The 19,122-nt window shown below is 40.3% G+C and overlaps 1 protein-coding gene across 2 annotated transcripts in view; it reads left to right on the top strand.

Annotated features, from left to right (window-relative positions):
* Positions 1–15,170, top strand: part of grm2b (glutamate receptor, metabotropic 2b) — a 39,509-nt gene extending 24,339 nt beyond the window's left edge. For both annotated transcript variants that reach the window (XM_015958912.3, XM_054730580.2), the window contains 4 exons: positions 862–1,699; positions 3,200–4,263; positions 9,245–9,437; positions 14,956–15,170. In XM_015958912.3, the coding sequence (XP_015814398.1) occupies positions 994–1,699; positions 3,200–4,263; positions 9,245–9,437; positions 14,956–15,029 (2,037 nt within the window). In that variant the 5' untranslated portion in view covers positions 862–993 and the 3' untranslated portion in view covers positions 15,030–15,170. The remainder of the gene's footprint in view (positions 1–861; positions 1,700–3,199; positions 4,264–9,244; positions 9,438–14,955) is intronic.
* The last annotated feature ends 3,952 nt before the right edge of the window (positions 15,171–19,122 follow it).

Here is a 19,122-nt window from a genome sequence, read left to right on the forward strand (position 1 = left end):
CCAAACGTCTTTTGTTGTCCATGATTTCAAATGGTGTTATTCTTTTTGGAACTCTGGTAGTTTGTCCTTAAGTTGAAGTGGTAGCAGCCGGCTATTTCTTCTTCTATGATATTACTGAGCCAAGAACCTCTCTCACCAGTTGTGTTCTTTTGCTAAATATGCAAGTGTGTAATGAATGGAGGACTCAGAGAAGTGTGGCAGTTCGGCAAGACCGACAACTGGATTGTCCAATAGTTGCTTTCGGCGGATGTTTTTAGACAAATGCGAGAACACCACTTTCTTCTCTCTTTTTTAAAATCTCTTCATTATATTTACAGCTATAATATGTTAAAATGTTAAGAGGCATGAAATTTTTTTAAGCTAATTTGTGTTTCAAATTTGCCAATGCAGCTTTAAAGAGTTAGGAGAAAATTCCCAGTGTCAGCCTTTGATGTCTTGTTTTTCTGACAAATTAAAGGAAGGAAGACATTCTAAGCATTGTTAAAAATACTGGGAGACCAAAACCCAGTTCAGGGGTTCTTATTAAGACATGGGCGAGGCAGTTTGGTGTGGTCCAGCACAGAGTCCTGATCCCAATCTGACACTGGTGGTGAACCAGGAATTCTCATCCAACAGTCTGACTGTACAAGGATCTATAATTCCTATAAGCACATTGCTACATGAAAAATCTTCCCAGAAGAGACTATGGTGTTTTAGCTGCAAAAGGTGGACCAGCTCTATCTGAAATCCTATATACTGAGGAATGTACTGAGGACTGGATGTCATCAAAGACAGACATTCCAATACTTTTGGCAATATGATGTGCATCAACATAAATTACATTTTTATATGTGTGTTAAACTGCATTTCTCTCTTCTTTAGGTGGCCAACCTACTGCGTTTGTTCCAAATACCTCAGATTAGTTATGCCTCTACCAGTGCGAAGCTCAGTGACAAGACACGCTACGACTACTTCGCCCGGACGGTTCCTCCAGACTTCTACCAGGCCAAGGCCATGGCTGAGATCCTTCGTTACTTCAACTGGACCTATGTGTCAACAGTAGCGTCCGAGGGGGACTACGGTGAGACTGGTATTGACGCCTTCCAGCAGGAGGCCCGCACTCGCCAAATCTGCATCGCAACTTCTGCTAAGGTGAGCCGTACCATGAACCGCCAGGGCTATGAGAACGTTATTCGTTCTCTGCAGCAGAAGTCCAACGCCAAGGTGGTGATCCTGTTCACCCGCAGCGAGGACGCCCGGGAGCTGCTGGTGGCTGCTGCCAGGATGAATGTCAGTTTCACCTGGGTGGCTAGTGACGGATGGGGGGCCCAGGAGAGTGTGGTGAGGGGCAGTGAGAGTGCAGCAGATGGGGCTTTTACTATTGAGCTTGCCTCCTACCCAATCAGAGAGTTTGAAGACTACTTCACCAAGCTGAATCCGTACACCAATACCCGGAACCCATGGTTCAAAGAATTCTGGGAACACCGGTTTGACTGCAACCTTCAAGAGCCGGACTGCAGCGAGCGCAGCCTACGAGATGGAACTTTTGAGCAGGAGTCTAAGATCATGTTTGTGGTGAACGCTGTCTATGCCATGGCTCATGCTCTACACAACATGAGGCAAGCAGTGTGCTCCAACACATCCAAGGTCTGTGATGCCATGAAACCAGGCAACGGCAAACGATTCTACAAGGAGTTTATTCTGAAGACCAAGTTTGAAGGTAAGCAAAGTTGTTAGGGCAGGCACATCCAAAGTCAGGCCCCAGAAGCCATTTTATGCCATTAGAGTAATTTTGCCCAACTCAGTTAGATTTTTAGAATGGTGAAATTTTGTCTTTTCTAGTTAGGAGGCTTCCCAACTAGATGCCCGAGCCACATCAGCTGGCTCCTCTCGATGTGGAGGAGCAGCGGGTCTACTCCAGTCCACTCCCTGGTCTGTCACCTTATCGTAACGGAGGGGTTTGATTGTCCCAGTGATCCTAGGAGCTAAGTTGTCTGAGGCTTAATGCCTCTGGTAGGGTCACCCATCGCAAACCGGTCCTAGGTGAGGGATCAGACAAAGTGATGCAGCCCAAAGACCTCTTATGATGAGTAATAGAAATGGAAACTATGTTCCCTCGCCTAGACACGGGTCACCAGGGCGCCCCTCTTGAGCCAGGCCTGGAGTTGGGGCACAATGGCGAGCGCCTGGTGGCTGGGCTTTTTCCCATGGAGCCCAGTCGGGCATAGACATAAGAGGAGACATAGGTCCCCCTTCCCATGAGGTCACCACCCATGGGAGGAGCCAAAGGGGTTGGGTACATTGTGTGCTGGGATAGTAGCCAAAGGCTAAAAAGGCTAGAAATAAAGATAAACAAAAAAATCTACACATTGCAAACAAATCAGTAAACAAGACTGAACAAGAGCACAGAAATGGCAAGAACACAAAAATGAAACAACAGTAAAAAAAAAAAAAACATGGTCCAAATCACCAAAACCAAACATTTATGTTTGGTTCTGATCTGAACATAGTTTAGATGGACCATAGGTCAGCAGAGATCAGACCATTGGAACTTTTCTTGGATATTGTTTTTGCATATAGCAATGCAAATGAACCTGTTTGATGGTGAGTAGCTCAATGCTTCATTTAGAGTTAAAGTCACTGAATGTTTTCTGGTGGTTTCCATATAAACCATGAAATGAATCTGAACTATTCAGTCTTATGTACAGATCTGTGTGTGCATGAGTCTGTTTCTTATCTGCTTTAGACAAATAAATGATACTTCTCCTGAGTTGTTTTTAAGTTCAAAAACCTACTCTCTCTTGGTTTAATGAAGCCATTCAAGTGCTGTTCAAGCGACTTTCCAATTTTAGACTCACAAATGTCAAGACTCAAAAACTACTCAACTTACTTCAGAAGCAACGGCACTGTGTGACTTAATTTTCTTCTCATGACCTATTGAATATATATATATATATATATATATATATATATATATATATATATATATAATATGTGTGTGTGTGTGTGTGTGTGTGTGTGTGTGTGTGTGTGTGTGTGTGTGTGTGTGTGTATATATATATATAAATACATACATATATTCAGCAGTTCACAAAAGTGACTTTGCAAACAAAACAGAGTAAAATTTAAAACTGAATGTTATTAGCACGTCTGGATGCATGTATACTATTCATCTTTAAGGTATGCCTCCAATGATGGCTGTGTTATTGTTTCTCACCAGCTCCTTTCAGACCTGCCGACACAGAGAGCATGGTTCGCTTTGACTCTGTCGGAGACGGCATCAGCCGCTACAACATCTTTCATTACCACAAAGAAGATGGCAGGTTTACCTACAAGAAGGTCGGCTACTGGGACCAGATCCTGACTCTAAACACCACCATGGTGCCCTGGCGCGGCCTTGTACCTCCGACCTCCCAGTGTAGCGACCCCTGCAGGAAAAATGAGATAAAGAGCATGCAGCCTGGAGATGTGTGCTGCTGGATCTGCATCCCTTGTCAGCCCTACCAGTACTTGCAAGATGAGTTCACCTGCGCTGACTGTAGCTTTGGTCAGTGGCCGCTGGCTAACCTGACTGGCTGCTATGATCTGCCTGAAGAGTACATCCGTTGGGAGGATGCTTGGGCGATAGGACCTGTGACCATCTCCTGTTTTGGTATCCTATGCACCCTGACTGTTGTGGGAGTGTTTTTTCAGCACAATGAAACACCTGTGGTCAAAGCCAGTGGACGTGAACTTTCCTACATTCTTTTGATGGGAGTGCTAATGTGCTATAGCATCACTTTCATCTACATTGCCAAACCTTCCACTGCTGTTTGCACGCTACGCAGACTGGGCCTGGGCACTTCCTTTGCAGTGTGTTACTCAGCTCTGCTCACCAAGACCAACCGCATCGCTCGAATCTTCAGCGGGGTAAAAGATGGAGCACAGCGGCCACGCTTTATCAGCCCAGCATCCCAAGTGGCGATATGTGGAGCTCTAATCTCCTGCCAGCTGCTGGTGGCTGTGATCTGGTTGTTAGTGGAGGTGCCCGGGGTGCGGAAGGAGGTGAGCCCAGAGAGGAGAGATGTGGTTACCCTCAAGTGCAACAGCAGGGACACCAGCATGCTCATGTCCCTCACCTACAACTGTGTCCTTATCATCCTCTGCACTGTTTACGCTTTCAAGACCAGAAAGTGTCCCGAAAACTTCAACGAGGCCAAGTTCATTGGGTTTACAATGTACACCACCTGCATCATCTGGCTCGCCTTCCAGCCCATTTTCTATGTCACAGCCAGTGACTACAGGGTAAATATGCACAAAATTATATTCTCATCAACTCTGTTTCAATCATAGGAGTTCTGGGAAATTTCTGGGAGGAGGGAAGGTGGCAGGGAAAATAGGCTGGCTCTGTCCTTTCAGCCTTTGTGCTTCCATACAAAATTGTTTTTTTCAGGACTTTGCCAAGACTTCCTCTCATAATGACAGATCAGCAGTGATTGATGTCACTGATCAGCGCCAAAAGGCATCTGTGGACATTAATAAGATTTTAAAAGTTTTATTCTGTTAAAGTGCACCATCATTTAATCCATCAAAGGGAGAGTGGCTGCATGATGTAAGAAGTGATATTCAATGACCAGGTAAAGTGTAGTTTTTTACGGTGATCTGTAGGAGAACACAAAGAGTAGTGAAGTATGGTGTTGTGTAGGGAATTCCACTTTTTTGGCGTTGGGAGTTTAGAAACATCGATTTAAAAAAGACAATGTGCAGTTTTTACTGTTAATCTCTGGAAAATCTATTGAAATATAGTTGAAAGTGACTTAAGCGATGCCCTCTTGTTAAAAATATTGGCAGCTTTGTAACGTATAACCATAAAAATCGTGTCTAAACTACATGGCAGCAGGTCTAAGCCTCTGTGCAACAGCATATTAGATGCCACATTTCCTTCTGTGGGAGCCCGTAAAAACAAAATTCATTTACTGATTTGTAACAAACGGCTACAAAACGTTTGCCATTCATAAACGTTGCTTTACACGTTTAAGTCTTCAGTCATTGTCAGTGATGAAAGGAAGTCTGATGTGCTTGTCATTTTGCTGGAGGTTGTGCTCCCAGGGATTTTTGACTCTAATGGCCATCCATTGGTAAGGCCTTACTCCAACACAAAAATACGGCTTGCTTGCAATGATTTAGGTCTGTACTGCCCCCTATTGCCAGGAAAAATACACACCGTCATTTTAAAGCAGCTTCAATGCTGCACATTTTCTTTTCCTTTCATTAAGCTTTTGTCAGCTCTACCGATTTTACAAATGTTTGATGACGTCTGCAAGTATCATTCCCTACTAAGTTACAACCAATCAGCATGAGTTAACCGCAAGTCCTGCCCAGCAACTCCATTGGGCCATTTCTGAGTACATAACCCAATACAGGTGCTTGCTTGGTTCCTGGTGGCCCGGGGAAATGGAGACATACTGTGTAAGTCGGGACAAAATTACCTGGAAGCTGTGATACTGGAAACAGGCTTCATTTTTTAATGAGTCACACACATCAGCTTGAGTTAACCATACGTCTGTTTCCGAGTTCATAACCTTGTTCTAGTACTGAGTTGGTCATCAAAAGGACTTTAAAGTGGTCCTTTTGGGCACGGTCCGGTAAAATGGAGACACACACTACTGTGAAAGTCCAGTAAAATCACCCGGAAGCTCCAATAGTGGAAACAGGTCCTTAGTGTCATCTGCGTAGTCACGATGTGTGTCTTTGTTTTTGAACTTTTGTAGATGTGGAAAAAACTTTAAATGAATACTCCTTTGCTTTATTTGCATTTGATCCCCACCAACCGTACACAACTAAAAAAGATGCTTTCTTAAATTAGAGCTGAAGAATCTTTGTGGACATTAAGAAAAACTCTGGATACAAATCCAGCATTTATACACTGACCTAAAAAGGCAAACTTATTCACTGAGTTGCAAATGTTCTTGTTGCTAAATGGCACATTTCAGGTGTACAAACAGAATTATTTTAAATATTATGAATAAAAAAAAACGTACCTTTTGGTGACGTTAGCAAGTTACGGTATTGCTTTGCGCTCCAAGGCACTTCCTCAAAAAATAAAAAAATGACTAGAAAATGATAACATATCTCCAGCTGAAGGCTAAATTTAGCTCACAGAAAAGGCAAAGAGTAAATGAGCTGAATCTGCATTCTGAAATTGTTGGCACCATAACATTACAGCAGCACGCTAATTAGAATATATTATTTTAGGCTCCAGGTCCTGATGAATCTGTTTGCTTTGTGCAGTCTGTGTGAAGTGATGAAATTAAAGATTAAACTCGAACCTGACAGAGCATGTGAGCTGAGTGTTGGTGCCCGAGGCCGACCCAAGGCTGCTGTCACAGCGTTTTGGTCAAGGTGTGCACCAAGGCCTTTGTTGTGCAAACAGGAAGTGGAGAAAGGGTGTTTGATCACACAAGCTTTCTATCATCATAAGGTATCTGAGCCCTTTCATGTCTGCTGTAATCGAATCATGAGCGTGAAGCCACCTTTGGTGATGCTCAGAGGGATTTCTGAGGCCACCTGAGCATCATCCAGGATCCGTTTTCATGCTGGAGACGCAGCACAGATTAATTAACGGAATGTCAGGTATGACACCGCAACAGGGACACCAAAGCCTTCGCTCTGTGTGACAACAATAATAATGGTGGCGGGTTCAGTTACTGGGTTCCAGATTAGAGGTGGATAGCATGAGAGTGTGGTCAGCCTCAGCGTTGTTGCTCCAAAAATCAGCATGAACTCCCAAGTTTAACTGGCAAATACACATTTTATGAGCACAAGCTGTTAAGGTGTGAATTATTCAAATGTCATATTTTTGTATGTTTATATTGCTGCGCAAAAGGCTTGAGTCACATCTGATTTCTTTGTTTGTTTAAACAGAGATGCTTTCAATCTTTTAAAGTGCTTTCAATCAAATGTCCTGGCTTCCTGAATGTCTTTACAGGGTTTTCTTTGGTCTTTGGCTGCTTTTTCAATTATTTTCTGTCCAGAGCTCAAACATCATCTCTGTACGACACATTTAGTTTCCATTTCTTTATTTCAATACATAAAAATCTCATTGGCAGAATGTGTTGCAGTAGCATGGTCTTAAAAGAGCTCCTAACTGAAAACCTAACAAACAGCATGATTAGTTGAAGAAAGATGCGTTTTTCATGCTTTTGCTAAATTTTGGCTCGTATTTTATGTTACTGTTCATTTGTTATATTCAGTGTTTTGGGCCAAATCGTCCTTGTTTTATTCTCTGCTTGCTCACTTTTCTTAATGTTCAAGCACACATACTACACACAGTTGGTTGACATAAACAAAATGCTTGAAAAAGCAGCCATAGTCCAAATAATTAACCCTGAAAGACATTCAGAAACTCTTGTGTGAAATTGCAAGGAGTCAGATTCACTAGAAGCAAAATATAATGAAACTAATGCGGTCAAAAATCTTTTGGGCCAACGTTTTTTATTACAACTAAGTATAATCCTAAAACTCCAAAAGCATTTGCAGCTGATAATGTTAGAATAGAACAATAGAATAAAGTTGAATAGACTTTATTTATCCCACTTATTACAACAGCACGTGCGCTTAGAGAATAATTAGAAGAAAAATAGTAATAAAAGTACATGTATATGCACATAGGAAGTATTGAACACGTACTGAGTATTGCATGGATGGTATTGAGTTACAGGATAATGCCAGTACCGGTTAAACTGACGAGTTATACACTCTTGCTGCAGAGGGGATGATTGACCTACGGTAATGATCTCAGTCTGCCTCTGAAGGAGCTGTCCATGGTCTCCACAGTGGAATGCAGTGGGTGGGAGGGTTTTTTTAAGATGGTGGTCATCTTTCCCATCATCCTCTTTTCACATGTCTCCTCAACTGAATCCAGAGGGCAGCCCAGAACCAAGCTAGCTGTTAACTAGCTTGTTCAGTCTCTTCCTGTCTCGGTAAGAGCTCCCTGCACCCTGACAGATCACAGCAGAGTGATAACAGAGCCAACAGCAGTGTGATAAAAGGATTTTAGCAGCTGGGAATTATCTCCGAAGGACCTCAGCCTCCTCAGCCCAGAACATCTGTGTTGTTGGACCAGTTCAATTTACTGTTGATGTGAACACCCAGGTACTTAAAGGTATCCACCACCTCAGTGTCTGCTCCCTGGATGTTTACTGGTGAGAGAGGGGGAGTGATTCTCTGGAAGTCAATCATCATTTAAGTCAAATTCAAAGTAGAATAAAATTTCAAACAGTCATTTGACAAGTACATAAAATGCCCTCAAATCCAATAAAAATGTATCATCTGTTGGCTGAAAAGTGCAACCTTGTTTTTCCAAGAGTAAAATTACAAACAGCAGCATCCTGTTGTTGCAATATAGTCATTTAAATCACTGTTAAATTAAAACATCTACTACAAACACATCCTCCTTGCAGGAGGAGACCAAGTCCTCGTGGGACTCCCATCTGTTGTTTTTGAAGTAAAACGTGTGACAACTTCACAGACTTCTGCAGTGCTTTCGTTGTGCTGCATATTTGTGAAGGATTTTCACTTCAAACTGCGGTTTTGCAAATAGAAGTTCTTGGACTGCAGGGGGACCCAGTGGGGTGGGAGGAGATGGAGCTGAGGAAGATGACCCCAGCAGTCAGCTCACATTAGCAGCTGAAATATGACTAACAAGGCAGTGACTTTCTGGGACAGCCAGCTGTGCTTATCCCATATTCCATCTTTTTGCCCTCATATTCATGCACATACAAATTCACAATTAGAATAGCTTACATACATAATTGAAAACCTCAGACACATCCGTAATTGGAAATGAAAGTGTGAGTAATAATGCAGGAATAATAACTCTTTGGACTTTTTTTTCAATGTTGCTGCCTAATTTCCTCACAGCAGAGAGAAAGATGCAGGTAAATTGATTTCAAAATGTAGCAATTTATTTAGCGTCTTGGTGTTGGATTACTTGATGAGCACTTTTCTCAGTAGTACTTTTAGAGGAATCTTCTGGTAATCTACTCGGTTGTTGCGTTTTGCTCAGTGATCGGCACTCTTGGTTAGAAAGAAAAAATAAAATCTGACACCTAAAATTCTTTAGGAATTTCTACAGAAGAGGGAAACTCATTATTTGGGTTAAAAGCCTATTTTTGTGAGGAGGTCCATCTTTGCCGAAGCGGCTGTTGAGGAAAGCTAAATGATCCTTTTAAAGAGCAAAAAATAAATAAATAAATACAAACTGATGTTTTGGCCTTGTTTGCAGGTTCAGACCACCACCATGTGCATCTCTGTCAGTCTGAGCGGTTCGGTGGTTCTCGGCTGCCTGTTTGCCCCTAAAATCCACATAATCCTGTTCCAGCCTCAGAAAAATGTGGCTACACTCAGAGTGACGGCTAATCGTTTCAGCGCCACGGTTTCCACTTCTGCCTCTGCTCCCAGCTCCAGCTACTCCAAAGGTACTCCCACTGTGTACTCCCAATGCTGTTTACCAAAAACATCCTTTATATAGACGCTAACAGTTTCACACACCACCTCCCCCTCGAGGCCTGTTATCTTACAAATTATTGATGATTTAATAGCTTCCTGACAATTTTAAACATGCCCTTGTTTGACTGCTGCTAAAGAAACCTGATGTCTTTAAGACAAGTAGACAAATCTCCAAGTTGTCTTTTCATTTGAAGGTGGAGAAGATAACTGCTGCATAGTTTGTCATTCATGAATGAATCATGCTTTTAACAGCTTTCAATTTGGTTTTGAAGCACTTCAGAGGTACAAAATAACATTTGTGTGAATGAGCTGCATCTGGAGTTGATAGATGGCAGTAAGTCATTTCAGTTATTTTCGGTCTGAGTGCTGCCTTTGAAATTGTCAATCAAACTTTCTTATTCTATTGTCTAGAGGTGGTTGACATGAAGTCCTTGGATAAAATAACTGGGCTTGCATCCCTCAATCAGACACTCTATCATTATTTTTTAGCAGAGACGTCAATTGGCCAATTTTTTATTTCCCGATAAGTTTCATAGTTAACTTGCGATCAATAAGGAAGAGAGTCGTTTGTTTACCCCGCTGCCCTCAGCTGCAGTTTGCCCGGCAGCCACTTCCACAAGTACTTTTTAACACTCAGAAGCATCTTCTTTATCACACCTAACTTCCTAAACAGTTCAAAACAAAAGAGCCACTGACTGTCAAAACAATAAAAAAACATGTTAATGCATGATACATGTATGTCAGTGTTTGTCAACCCTGGCCCCCAGGGCCCACTGTCCTGCAGGTTTTCCACGTCTCTGCTTCAGCACACCTGATTTACATCAAGTGATGCAGATGCATGTAAATCACTTCTTCATTTAAGTCAGGTGTGTGGCAGCAGGGAAACACTGGTGTTTAGAAGGGCAATGTGGAAAACATGCAGGACAAGGTGCCCTGAGAACCAGGATTGAGAAACACTGATATATGTGGTGATGTTCCTTAATGAATGTGTTAGCTGATAATAACGTGTTAAATTTGACAGCCTAATTTTAAACGAAGTTAAACCTGGTATGACCCAGTCAGGTTATGGTATACCTCAGGGATCCATCCTCACCCTTCTTAGGTTTCCTGGTTGAACCCTTCCTAGACTTCTTTTGAAGAACCACACATATATTTATATGCAGATGACACTCACTTTTACATGTCAGTGACATCTACTGTTCCCAGCAGATTAGCTAATTGACAAATTATTTCAGGAAATAACTCTATATGTCCAAGAATTTTCTCAGATTTAAAAGTGGGATATGGAACACAAACACCAAAGCAACATCTAGTGTGTGGACATTGCAGTTGCAACAACAGAACAAGGTTTCCAGCCGTCGGGATAACAGTTTCGCAGCCGATACGTGACATTTTTTGTTTGGGTTCATCTGTTTAGGCTTCATCTAAACTCACTCTGGTTTTAGGTCTTTTATGGTTTCTCCTCTTCTGAGGGGAACAACATCTTCTGGGCTTGACTTGCCAAAACCACCACTTTCCACAGGCCCAGCCTCGCTGGGCCAATGGACTGTTTGGCAACCCACAATGGTGCTCTCTATTGGCTGGTAGATGTAAACAAAATCCCAATGTCATGCCCTTCAAAATAAATATTTGATTATTTTTTAGTTAAAATATAGATTTTAAAGGAAATGCTGTACTGTACCTTCTTTCTGCACACCTCTAAACACCCTGTGGAGGTATTATTTTTTAAATATAGTTTTAATCAAATGGTTTCATATTCAATCTTTATTTAAGATAAGTAATTGTTTTTATTTTGTCTTGTTGTTATAATCAGTTGGATTAATCAGAAATAGATTTTAAAGTAAAATTTGACTCCACTGTTTAAATAATTTCAAGCATTTTTTATCATCTTAACACAATGTTAAAGATCAGGTAATTTATCAATGCAAAATTTGCACACGTTTAAACATTGAGTGTGTATGGTATGTTTTAAATGAAGATAAACATTCTAATAACAGAAAATTTTCAGACAAATATTTCAAGCAATAAACTTTGTGTTTGTGCGAAAGAAACAGGGTCTGCTGCTAAGCTGAGCAAAAACTCCACCACAGAGTAAAAAGAAAGTATTAATGTTAAAAAGATGAAAAAAAATAGATTCAGAAATAATTCTGCCTTCTCAGCGTGAAGTAATTTCAGAGGGACTGAGAGAAAATCTGTCCTGTGGTCTCATGAATTCACACTTAAAATTCTTTTTGAAATACATGCTTGCCACATTTTCTGGGCTGAAGAGAAGAGGAACTACTTCTGTGAGGCTACAGCACGCATCAGTGCACATAAACACACCAGTGGAGGCACAAATATTGCTAAGAAACCAGTAGTGCCAAACCAGCTTCTGCACACATTACCCCAGTCTTGCTCCAAAGGAACAGGAAGTAGGTGCTAAACTTCCCTTCAGACTAGCCTCTCAGTGGAAAAACAGCAAGTGTCTTTTGAGAGAAAGAAAATAGGACTAAGAAAACATTTTTAATAAAACATTTTTCTCAGAAAACTACAACCTTTTTTACTCAGATCGCAGTACTGCTAAAAAAATAAAAGTCCAATTCTCAACTCCATCACTCACTGCTGATCTCAGATTTAAAACGGTCTGGTCCACTCATTTAATCAATACATTTTAAGTGGTCTATAGTAGGAATGAATGCCTTGTAAACTGCACTCTGGGTACAAAAAGCCCTGGTGCGCCTGTTTCAGGATCTAGAAGATTGCCAGATCAGAGGAGAGCTTCAGATGACATGATTTTGAGTTTACTTCCTGATATTTGGACATCTCATCTCTGATTGGCTAACAGAAACGCAACTCTACCACTGACTCCATTTACTTCGCAACACTGATGTTTCATCTCCACAAATAACACAAGCCTGGAGGACTATCTAATGCTAATATTTACAGCTTCTGGTAGCTGAGACATTCTCTGCTGTTTCCTGGACATTAAACCAACAACAGCCTTCCCCGTCGTGAATCAAACTAGGCGAGTCTATGAATGTTAAGTGACAGTGTGATGTCACACTGTCAGGCTTTTCAGATCCTAGCTTTCACTGTCTATTTTCTATCAGAAGCTAAAGCAGGAAACAGGTGTGGGGGACTGTTTTCATGTTCAGCTTGAATGAAAAATTCAGAGTTACTGATTATAATCAGAAATAATAATAAAAAAAATGTTTTTTCTGTGATCCACACCTTTTAATGATTTCACAAGAAGGTAGTAGTAGAAGTATATTTAATTTAAATATCCCAGCATTTTTCAAACAGGGTTTTTATTCTGTAAGCATCGTAATCAAAACATTCAGGACTGTCAGGTGTAAATGAACGGCTGGGGATTTTAGGTTTATCCAAACATTAAAATGAAGTACTCAATATAAACTCAAAATCAGCGTCTAGGACTCGTTATGTGGCACCTCGTTTGTGTAATGTGTGTAATGGGTATTCCAGGCAGTAAGCAGAGATCTAAACAAGCCAATGCTCCCAGCCAAGAAATTACCCAGCAGATTCCAAAAGTAAGATATATTGTTTTAATTAGTGACCTTTACAGGGCTCTGCTGGTGGATTTGTTACATTACCCCAGACTCAGATCATCTCTCGTTGATTCCACAACCAAATAGAATAAAGAATTTATATTCTGCATGCTGCAATAATTTCATTTTAAAATAAAATGTAACAAAATCTGAACAGAGTTGTGACTTAATTTGAATTTATTTCTGGTGTTTTACATTCATGTTTGGAGCAGAAAGTGGAAGCATGGCTAATTAAAACACTAACATTGTGACTGGCTCCTTTAGCTTTAGTCGTGTCTTCATTTGGACATAAGAGAAGACGTAACAACCGATTAATGCACTGTGATTTCATGTGCTTTGCTTCTGAAATAATTATTAAACAACATTGTTAAAGCACTAAACTGCATGTTGTTCCTAAATAAAACTAAATTATGTTTCTGTTAATAGGATTGATGACAAATTTGACGTTTTTGTTTAAAAAAAAAGATACAGTCATGATCCTGTTTTTTGGCTTCCTGCACTTCTTTTCAGAGAAATTAGGATTATGTTCAAGAAGACCGATAAGCTAACGGTTAATCTGTAGACCAGTATACTACTGCCATCTAGGTGACAAAAAAATACAGTTTTATAAACATTTCACTGTCATCACTCTGTCATTAAATGGTTATTTTTGAGAAGAAACTCCTGCTTGACTCGACCCCATAGAAGCCCTGGATGAGCTCCATCTAGCTGCTGGTGGTGAATTTTAGGTAACTTGTAATAGACAATGGTGAAAAGTTTTATAAAATAAAATTGCATAATATTTGCTTTAAAGTTTGGGGGATTGAGGCTGTTTTACAATGATAGTAAAAAAAAAAAAACTTTAGCCTTTGCACTTCTCTGAACAGAGGCTGAAAGAAATTATTTGAAACTTTTACACAAAAAGCACATTTCAGAACAATATAAAAATTCCCTTTGAGAAAAATGTGAAAGTTTTAGATTTCTGGGCAATCTTTTCAGAGAAATTAAGTATGTTCAAGAAGATTGATGAGCTAACTGCTAGTCTGAAGGAAATCATTACGGCCATCTCCGCGATTAATACAAAAAGTTATTTTTCAAACCTTTACATAGTCATCAGTTTGGCGCTAAATTGTTAGATTAACAGAAATAATAAAGTCCTGCCTACTTATTATTTTGTGTTTATAGTTTTTAACTACAATATATCTAAGTGATTTAAAAAACACATTGTTGTTAAAGGTGTGGAACACTGAAAATACGTTTTTATTATTATTTCTGATAATTATCACTCACTGGGTTTTTTATGCAGGCTGATTATGAAAATGGTCTCCTACACCTATCTCCTGCATTAGCTTCTGACAGAAAATAGATGGAGAAACACGGATTTGAAAATCCTGACAGCTCTACGTCTAGCGGTCGCTTGGACTCACCCATACTGGTTAGCGATGGGGAAGGCTTTTTTTCAGTGTTCAGAATAAGCAGAGATCGTCTAGGCTAACAGAAGCTAACTTTTAGCCTTTGCAACTCAACCACACAGCTGCAACTCCACCAGGCTTGTGTTATTTACGGAGATAAAGCATCCATGTTGCAGAACAAACAGAGTAAGTAATAGAGTTGCATTTCTGTTAGGTAATCAAGGGTGAGATGTCCAAATATCAGGAAATAGGACTCCAAGTCCTGTTGTGTTAAGATCTCCTCAGATGTGGCAGACCTGTCCCCGCTGATGCTGGCATTTCTGGGCTTTCTTTGCCCTGAGTACGGCTTGCAAGGCATTAATTCCTACCAGACACCACTGCAAATGCGTTGATCAAAACAAGTTTCCCACACCTTAAAAAATCCTCATGGGCAGCTTTCAACCAGAACATCCAAGTCCACCAAGGCTTTTACATCTGGTTCACTGACTTCTCATCAGCAGAACCCAAACAAAGCTGAGGTCTGGCTAACATCACAACTCTCTTTCCCTCAGGATCGGCCTCCAACTACGTGCCGGCGGTTTGTAACGGCCGTGAGGTGGTGGACTCTACAACCTCGTCTTTGTGAATGAAAACGAAGAAAAGGTTCCTCTCTTAAGCACAAGAGACCATCCAATCATCAGCCATCCCTCCATCAGAGATCTCACATGTTAAAGAGAGATAACTGACAGGGTCGAGTGAGCTACAGCGGCAGGAGTAACTTACTCTGAATGCTAAATGACATTCCCACATCTGATGGTATGTATCAACTGTAAAGCCTCATTATTTTGTATAGATTTTAAATGCTGTGATCTTGGTTGACAGATAGATGTTATACTTGCACCGTGCCTTGTCCTAAAGAGTCTCATTGTCAAATGGGTGGTTGTGAAGCAATAGTGTAATACAAAAAGGATGTTCTTATCATGTTATAACAGTGCTGTGAATATATCCAAATGTTTTAGACATTTTGTAAAAAATAAATGCTATGAAATAAACCTTAAAGTGTGTGACTAACTGTAGGGAATGATGAAACCTAGGCAACTATAAAGGACATGTGTTACTGTAGACTATAGATTAAAGGTGTGTGTTATCTTGTAATTTATGTAAATAAAATGTTTTCTAATTAAAAAGACTCGATTATGCGAAGTGCAAACCTGGAATTCTGCTTTGCCTTTTTTCCTTTCATAGATAAAACATCACATTTGAAAAGCTGTGATTATGCTTAGTAAATGACCCATATTTGTATAACGCCTTCTTAGGGTTCTATAACCCCCCAAGACACTTCACAATCAATCATTCACACATTCACACACTGGTGGGGATGAACTATGTAGCCACAGGGGTGCACTGACAGAGGCGAGGCCTGCTGAACACTGGCGCCACCGATCCCTCCGACCACCACCAGCAGGCAAGGAGGGTTAAGCGTCTTGCCCAGTGACACAACAGCAGCATTCTCTGGTGGAAGCCGGGATTAAACCTGCAACCTTCTGATTACCAGACAACCCCCTCTACTTCCTGAGCAGCTGCATTACATTTGAGTAGATGTGTGATTATGAACGATTTCTATTAAAAGCTCTAAGCCAAGCTATATCCTTTTCTTCAGAAGCTAACCTTAATTTAGCAACATTTGCTATTTTTCTTACTCCTCTTTAACATGTGTAGCGTTGTGGTTTATGCTCTTTTATGAAAGAGGAACCATTCTACATGTTAATTTGTGATATTAATTTTATTAAATTAATAACCAAATTGTATAGTTTTAAGAAGACTCAAAGGTTGTTTTCATCGATAAACTGTCGATCATATCCGTGGGTCTGTGTTTCAGTTCAATGAAGCAACAAGTTTGGCAATTAAAAGTTTTAATTCTTCAAATTAAACTAATGATTTTGAAATTGACAAACAGGAAATAACAATCAACATTGGCAACTTTGTGGGACAATCTTTAACAGTTGATATGCTGTTCTTGCTCAAATAGACCTTCTGTTGGTGAATGAAGGTTGAGAGTGATATGATGTGGTTATGGATGCGTGGGTGTGCAAAGTGTAGTGAGAATTGAACATGAGGTGAGATGAATGTGTGTGTGTGCGTCTGATTTTGCTTCAGGAAGAAACAGGTGTCTGAGTGAAAAGTGATGGTTTGAATAAACTTAGGTTTAGTTGGAAACGCTATCTGTCGTGTTCTGCCTCACCGAAAATCGGACCCCCTGTTGGACCCGGGACGTCACCTTAGGATGATGTTTCATCCATGGCACCTTGGCTGGCAAAGAAGACAAAGATGCGCCGCGAACCGGTCCAGAGTTGCCCTCGGTACACGTGGATGGTAAAGTGTTTTGTCGATGCGCTTTCTTAAGTTAATTCACTCAGAAATCAAGGACTCTGGACGAGTCTGCGTTAGAAGTTGCGATTCAGCTATTCTGTCTGGCTGACAGGAACAGCGTAAGGGGGGGAGAAACGAGCCGACCGGCTCTGTCCCCCCTTCGGTTTCTTCAGGTCCTCTCTCTTTCGTTGTCAAGCACGAACTGAACTCATAAGACTGAAACTTACCAAAAGCCTTTCTCTTCTCAAAGCAAACGTGTGCGTCAGCAAATGTGTTTTGGAGTTTACTGTGAGAATCTGTGTGTGGGTGTGTGTGCTTGAGTGTGTGTGTGAAGGTAGGTAACAAACATCCTCAAAAATTATCTAATTAAGTATGGATTCATTAATCCATTATAATTACCCAAAGCATAAGAATCATTCATTTGATTAAACACATTTATAATTAGCAAAATGATAATGATTATTCTTTAACATTAAAATCAAGAAAGGAAGTTTTAAGACTTGTTATGTTATGACTACTTGTCCATGAGAACTCCTTCTTCTGGTACTGCAGGTGTTCAGATGGTTTCCAGCAGACTCTTGCAGACTTCATGTCTGCAAAGGTCTCAATCTGTGGGTGAAAGTTCTCAGCGACCCAGCTCTTTGACCCAGCCGAGTCAAATGACCTTTTGCACAGAAAACCCATATTTCCTCACATTACACATGATTAGTACTCTCCTCTAAAACCTGATGCGTTAAATCCTACAAATGTTCTGCCACCTAGTGGAGGGATTTACTACAGGTAGCTAGTGCCAGATCTACTAACACATAAAACACTATTGCCTAAATAACACTTCCAAATAAATGTTATAATTTAACTAATTTTCTTTTATGTCAGATTTAAAGGACTAAACGGGCTTCACATAAACCCAGTTTATTGAAAAACTAAATCCCCACAAATGTGTTCAAGTGACAATGTGTAGTTTTTATCGTTAATCTCTGGAAATACCCATCAAAATGTTATTGAAAATGAATGAAAAGTTGCTGAATAATATTGGCAGCTTCGTAACATATGACCATAAAAATTGGGTCCAAAATACATTGGAGCGGGGTTTAAGTCTCAGGGCGACGCCATATTGGATGCCATGTTTCCTTCTATGGGAGCCCTTGAGGACAAAACACATTTACTGATTTGTTACAAACGGTTACAAAACTTTCACCATTAATAAACATTGTTTTACACATTTACCTCTTCACTCATTGCCAGTGATTAAAATGAGTCTGATGTGCTTGTCATTTAGCCTAAATTAGCCTTTTTGACCCTAATAGACATTCCTTGGTAAGGTCTTACTCCAACAGAAACATACTGGGTGCTTGCTATGATTTAGGTATCTACTGCCCATCACCAGGAACAATACACACAGTCACTTTAAAGGGCAGAAGAAAATCACGTTCAACCTTCTTAGTAGGACGTACAAAATAATAAAGGCCATTAAAATACTGAAAATCATTTGAATTGATCGTGATGCTTCTGCTGAGATGTAGGATAACTCATGACCATTAAAGCAGCCCACGTGCTGCTGGGTAATCCAGTATAGTGATCTGTAAATTATTATTTTCACTGGTTCGTGTAAGAAGTTTTAATAAACATGTAGTTTTCACCGGACAAGAAACGATCTTGCGGAGTTAAAAGGGTTGTTCAGAGGGAAAAGGCTTTATGATCGCCAAGTTTGGAAATAACATTAGATCTGACTGGATTGAAAAGCTAACAGCTAGTTGAAGTGAGACTTGAATAGCCATTTATCTAAAAAAAAATCCTTGTTACTTGTAAAAGCCGCACCCAGTTTGAACATTTCCTGCAGGGATAAGATTTAATGCTAGAAAACCATCAAATGTAAGTGGCTTGGATTTAGAAAAGTTTTGCATGAACTGATTTTATTTTAAAGATGGCAGCCATCTACAGGAGAAACTCAAAAAACTAGAATATGGTGCAAACGTTGATTTTAGTAATTAAGCTTGAAATGTGAAACTAACATGGGATAGACTCAGTACATGCAAGGCCAGATGTTTTAATTATAACTTTGCTTTGTGATGATTACGACTCACAGCTGATGAAAATCTCAACTAGAATATTGTAAAAAGCTTCAAGTGTCACACGCTAATCAATCAACTGCAAAGAGTTCTTGAGCCTTTATGGTCTCTCAGTCTAAGCTGGATTAGTGAAAGTGATCTATTCATAACAGTTTCTATGGAGAACACCTCCAACAGTGCAGCTTCTTCACATTTTGTCCACCTGGGTGCTGCATGGCTCAGCCACACTGAGTGGAAACTCCATTCATAAAAGATATAGAGGTACCCAGCCTTTATAACACACACACACACACACACAGC

The sequence above is a fragment of the Nothobranchius furzeri genome, chromosome 3, assembly GCF_043380555.1.
Source record: "Nothobranchius furzeri strain GRZ-AD chromosome 3, NfurGRZ-RIMD1, whole genome shotgun sequence".
Classification (NCBI taxonomy): Eukaryota; Metazoa; Chordata; class Actinopteri; order Cyprinodontiformes; family Nothobranchiidae; genus Nothobranchius; species Nothobranchius furzeri.